Below are 4,217 nucleotides of genomic sequence, written 5' to 3'. Positions count from 1 at the left end.
ATTTATATGCTCACCTTAGCTATTTCCTTTTATGATCTGAATTCTGGGAAAAAAAGAAAAACATGTTTTGAGTGGTTTTTGCATAAAATATCCATGAGATAAAGAACCTGAGAATAAAAACAGTTGGGTATTGACTCTGCAATGGATAATCAAGTCAATTTCCTTTTCCTATAGTTGATTTTCTTATAAATGCTATAGTTAAGTGAGTGTCCTGGGCATTTATCTGAGTTTAGATTAGTTATTTATTTACTTACTTATTTATTTATTTATTTATTTTTGCGGTAAGCGGGCCTCTCGCTGCTGTGGCCTCTCCCGTTGCGGAGCACAGGCTCAGCGGCCATGGCTCACGGGTCCAGCCGCTCCGCGGCACGTGGGACCTTCCCGGACCGGGGCACGAACCTGTGTCCCCTGCATCGGCAGGCGGACTCTCAACCACTGCGCCACCAGGGAAGCCCTAGATTAGTTATTTACAATGGAGAACCTGGGCTAGATAATTATAAGTTGAATTCCAATACAAATTCTGTGCTTTACATCTAAGACATAAAAAGAAAATTTAGTTTTAAATCAAATCAGATGTTCACAGGCACTAACCATTGCTGTTTCCTTTTCCAGAGTCTGGAAATGGCAAAATCTTATGTGAAACCCAAGGAGATGACAGAGTTGGTCAACACACCATCTTGGATGGACAAAGGTCCGGCTTCTCAGAATGAGATAAAGGAGGAGGAGAGAAGACCAGCTGCTTATGGGATGCCTGGCAGCTTAGCTGAAGAGCATGACAGTATTGAGGAGGAAGAAGAGGAGGAAGAAGATGGGGAGAAGCCTAAGAGAAGAGGTCCCAAGAAAAAGAAGATGACGAAAGCTCGCCTTGAGAGATTCAGGGCTCGAAGAGTCAAGGCTAATGCTAGGGAACGGACCCGGATGCATGGCCTGAACGATGCCCTGGACAACCTGAGGAGGGTCATGCCGTGCTACTCTAAGACCCAAAAGCTCTCCAAGATAGAGACTCTTAGACTGGCCAGGAACTATATTTGGGCGTTGTCTGAGGTCCTAGAAACTGGACAGACACCTGAAGGGAAGGGCTTTGTGGAGATGCTCTGTAAAGGGCTCTCTCAGCCCACAAGCAACCTGGTGGCTGGATGCCTCCAGTTGGGCTCTCAGTCTGTTCTCCTGGAGAAGTGTGAGGAGAAATCTCCTATTTGTGACTCTGCCATCTCTGTCCACAACTTCAACTATCAGTCTCCTGGGCTCCCCAGCCCTCCTTATGGCCATATGGAAACACATCTTATTAATCTCAAACCCCCAGTATTCAAGAGTTTGGGAGAATCATCCTTTGGGAGCCACCCACCTGACTGCGGTACACCACCTTATGAGGGCCCACTTACTCCACCCCTGAGCATCAGTGGGAACTTCTCCTTGAAGCAAGATGCCTCCCCTGACCTGGATAAATCCTACAGTTTCATGCCACATTACCCCTCTGCTAGTCTAAGCTCAGGGCATGTACATTCAACTCCCTTTCAGGCTGGTACACCCCGCTATGATGTTCCCATAGATATGTCCTATGATTCCTACCCCCATCATGGCATTGGGGCCCAACTCAATACAATCTTCACTGATTAGGGCAGTCAGACCAGCATTTCAGAGGAAGATGTGGAGACATTTCCCATAACTCAAGTGGTTGAGCTGAAGACTCAGTGACCTTAATGGAACCCTACAGATACATATCAAACAAACATATCAAACAAAATAGTCCCAGTCTGTTTACACCTTCTTACACCTGTCTCTCTTTTCTCATCAACTTCTCATATTGTATTGATTCCTTTGTTTAGGGTCTTAAAGTGAAATTATATGACTCTTTACAATCATGTGAAAATAGAACAGAAGCCCTGGATCCTATCTTAGTGGTGCCAAAAACTCACTGAATGATCTATGCCAATTAATTTTTCATTTCTGGCCTCTGTTTACTTACTGGTAAAATCAGTCAATTGTTCTAAGTCTAGATAATTTCTAAAGTCCTTCATAGTTCTGAAATTCTGTGACTTTGCTGATCACTCCTATAAACTTCTTGAAAGTAGAAGGATTGAGGAGTAATAGGAAATGGACACCGTGCGTGGAATGATCAAGTGGAATTGCCAATGCATGTCTCTCGGGGACCTGATGATAGGACTTCTTCGCATTTATCTAAAAATAGCTTCCAGAGGCTAACATTCTAACTTGGCTGTCACTGTGAATAATGTTCTTTAAGAGATTAGCTCTATTTCTTGTTGGGCTGAAAGCTGAACCTATCTTCCATAGTAATTTGAGAACCATAATAGCGATCTCATACCAACTTGATTCTTGATGACATTTCAAAAGCACTTTTCTCAGTACTAGAGGTGGGGCAAGCAAGTCACTGAAACCTCAGACTCCTACAACCAATGGGACTTGGAGAAGTCATCTAGACCATTTCATGGCTTTCGTAACCTGAGGGCCCTGGAAATTCTGATGAAGCTCAGGTACTGCTATTGGAATCAGCAAACAACCCAGGCCACATTCAAGAGCAATAAAATGGCTGCTGGATACTACCTAACCATCGTTTGGGGACTCTCTCCAGCTCACACCTGCCCATGGGAAAACCACTAGGTTTTCTTTGGCAAGATGAATTTCATTTGGTTAAGGAAAAAAGGGTTAAAACCACTAGCTTTTGTCCACACATATATTCTAGAAGCACAAGCACCAATCGATTTATTGACCAAACTTGAGTTTTTCCAACATACATATAATTCTTTTGTCTCATTCCCACTAATTGTTACCTCTTCCTCACTTCCAAAATATGTTATTACACATTGTAGATAACATTTCAAGTGACCAGACTTAGGGATGCAGAAATCAAATCCAAGGTCAGTGAATGCTTCTACCAATTTATGTCTTCACCACAGGTTTATCCTGATTTGCAGGATGTTTATTTTTCTTCATGTAACTCTTCTTTCCTTTATATCAGCAGTAATTTTGTCAAGTTTATTTTTTTCCAGAGAAATGTGATCTGAGAAATTTCACTGTCCTGTTCAGTCTGCCCGGACAATTATTTAAAGCAAACCAAAAGCTTCAATGGTTTACATGATAGTGGATCACATCCTGCCGCTACCAGAGAGGATAAGTTTAGGAAGCAGGCAGGGTACACAAATAGGGCCAACGAATAAAATTGATAAGGCAGAAGATGGCAGTACGCCATTTTCTACAGCTTAGCTACCCCCTAAAACCTGCCAAACTATTTGTGTATCTTGACTTTCTTTACCCTCTTATTATCTCCTTACAGTCTAAGTCATTTTCTTTCCGTTTTGCTTGCAGCAGTAATCCTACTGTTTTTGTACCCTTGGTACTTTGTAAATCCACTTGAAAGTATCCTTGCAGAGAGCTCTTAAACCCCATCAGCCACCAAAGTGGTTCCCCTCACCACGATTTGCCCTAGAGGGAATAGACAAGTAAAATGATTTATAAAGCCATCCTATGTGCTTTCTGAGTCTATACTGACACTTACCTTCCTGAGAGGCTATGGGGGGATCTATCCTTGAAGCTAGCATTTTGTGGCATTTAAGTTTGTAGATAATGAATCTTACCTGAATTATTTATTAGTTATTATTTATTTAATTTATTTCTCCATTCCATGCAAATTCCTTGGGTTCTAAACATGTGCTTGCAAACCCACCCTAAGACTTCATTTGGAAAGTAGCTCATAATTTTGCTAGAAATTCCCGAGTTTGGGGGTGAGGGCAAAGGAGGAAGTTAGTGCAGAGTTACCTGTAATAATTTCATAAAAAGCAGCAATAACTTGAATGGCTATGCAAGGTACTATTTTTAGACTTTTTTTCCTTCACTCTAAGATGAGCCAGTTATTTTTTGGGAATCTGTTGTTTATGCTTTTGGGGAGTATGGTACCCATGAACCAGTGTGGGATTGTTCAGAGAGACTTTATAATTGAATAAAATTTGGAAATGCAGTGTAATTGGAAAGAACCTACTCTCCAACCCCGGATGGGCTTTTTCTTCTGGGGACTTTACCCGATAATGCAAAGCAATTGCTTAAACATTTTGTAAAAAAAAGTTTTTCCTCTTTTCCTAGCAGAAATAAAGCTGTGAGTCTTCTTAGACATTGTGTTGCATTGTCAATCTTAAAAGTTCTTCTTGGGCTTCCCTGGTGGCGCAGATGTTGAGAGTCCGCCTGCCAATGCAGGGGACGCGGGT

The 4,217-nt window shown here is 41.9% G+C and overlaps 1 protein-coding gene across 1 annotated transcript; it reads left to right on the top strand.

Annotated features, from left to right (window-relative positions):
* Positions 1-621: 621 nt before the first annotated feature.
* Positions 622-1,617, top strand: NEUROD4 (neuronal differentiation 4). Its single transcript, XM_030866942.2, has one exon. It carries the CDS (start codon positions 622-624, stop codon positions 1,615-1,617), a length of 996 nt encoding a protein of 331 aa, XP_030722802.1.
* Positions 1,618-4,217: the final 2,600 nt, after the last annotated feature.

This window comes from Globicephala melas, chromosome 10 (assembly GCF_963455315.2).
Source record: "Globicephala melas chromosome 10, mGloMel1.2, whole genome shotgun sequence".
NCBI lineage: Eukaryota > Metazoa > Chordata > Mammalia > Artiodactyla > Delphinidae > Globicephala > Globicephala melas.
This window is presented reverse-complemented; position numbering and strand designations above follow the sequence as displayed.

Bases quoted from the DNA above. Each gene is read 5' to 3' on its own strand.
- NEUROD4 (XM_030866942.2), top strand. From the start codon at position 622: ATGGCAAAATCTTATGTGAAACCCAAGGAGATGACAGAGTTGGTCAAC.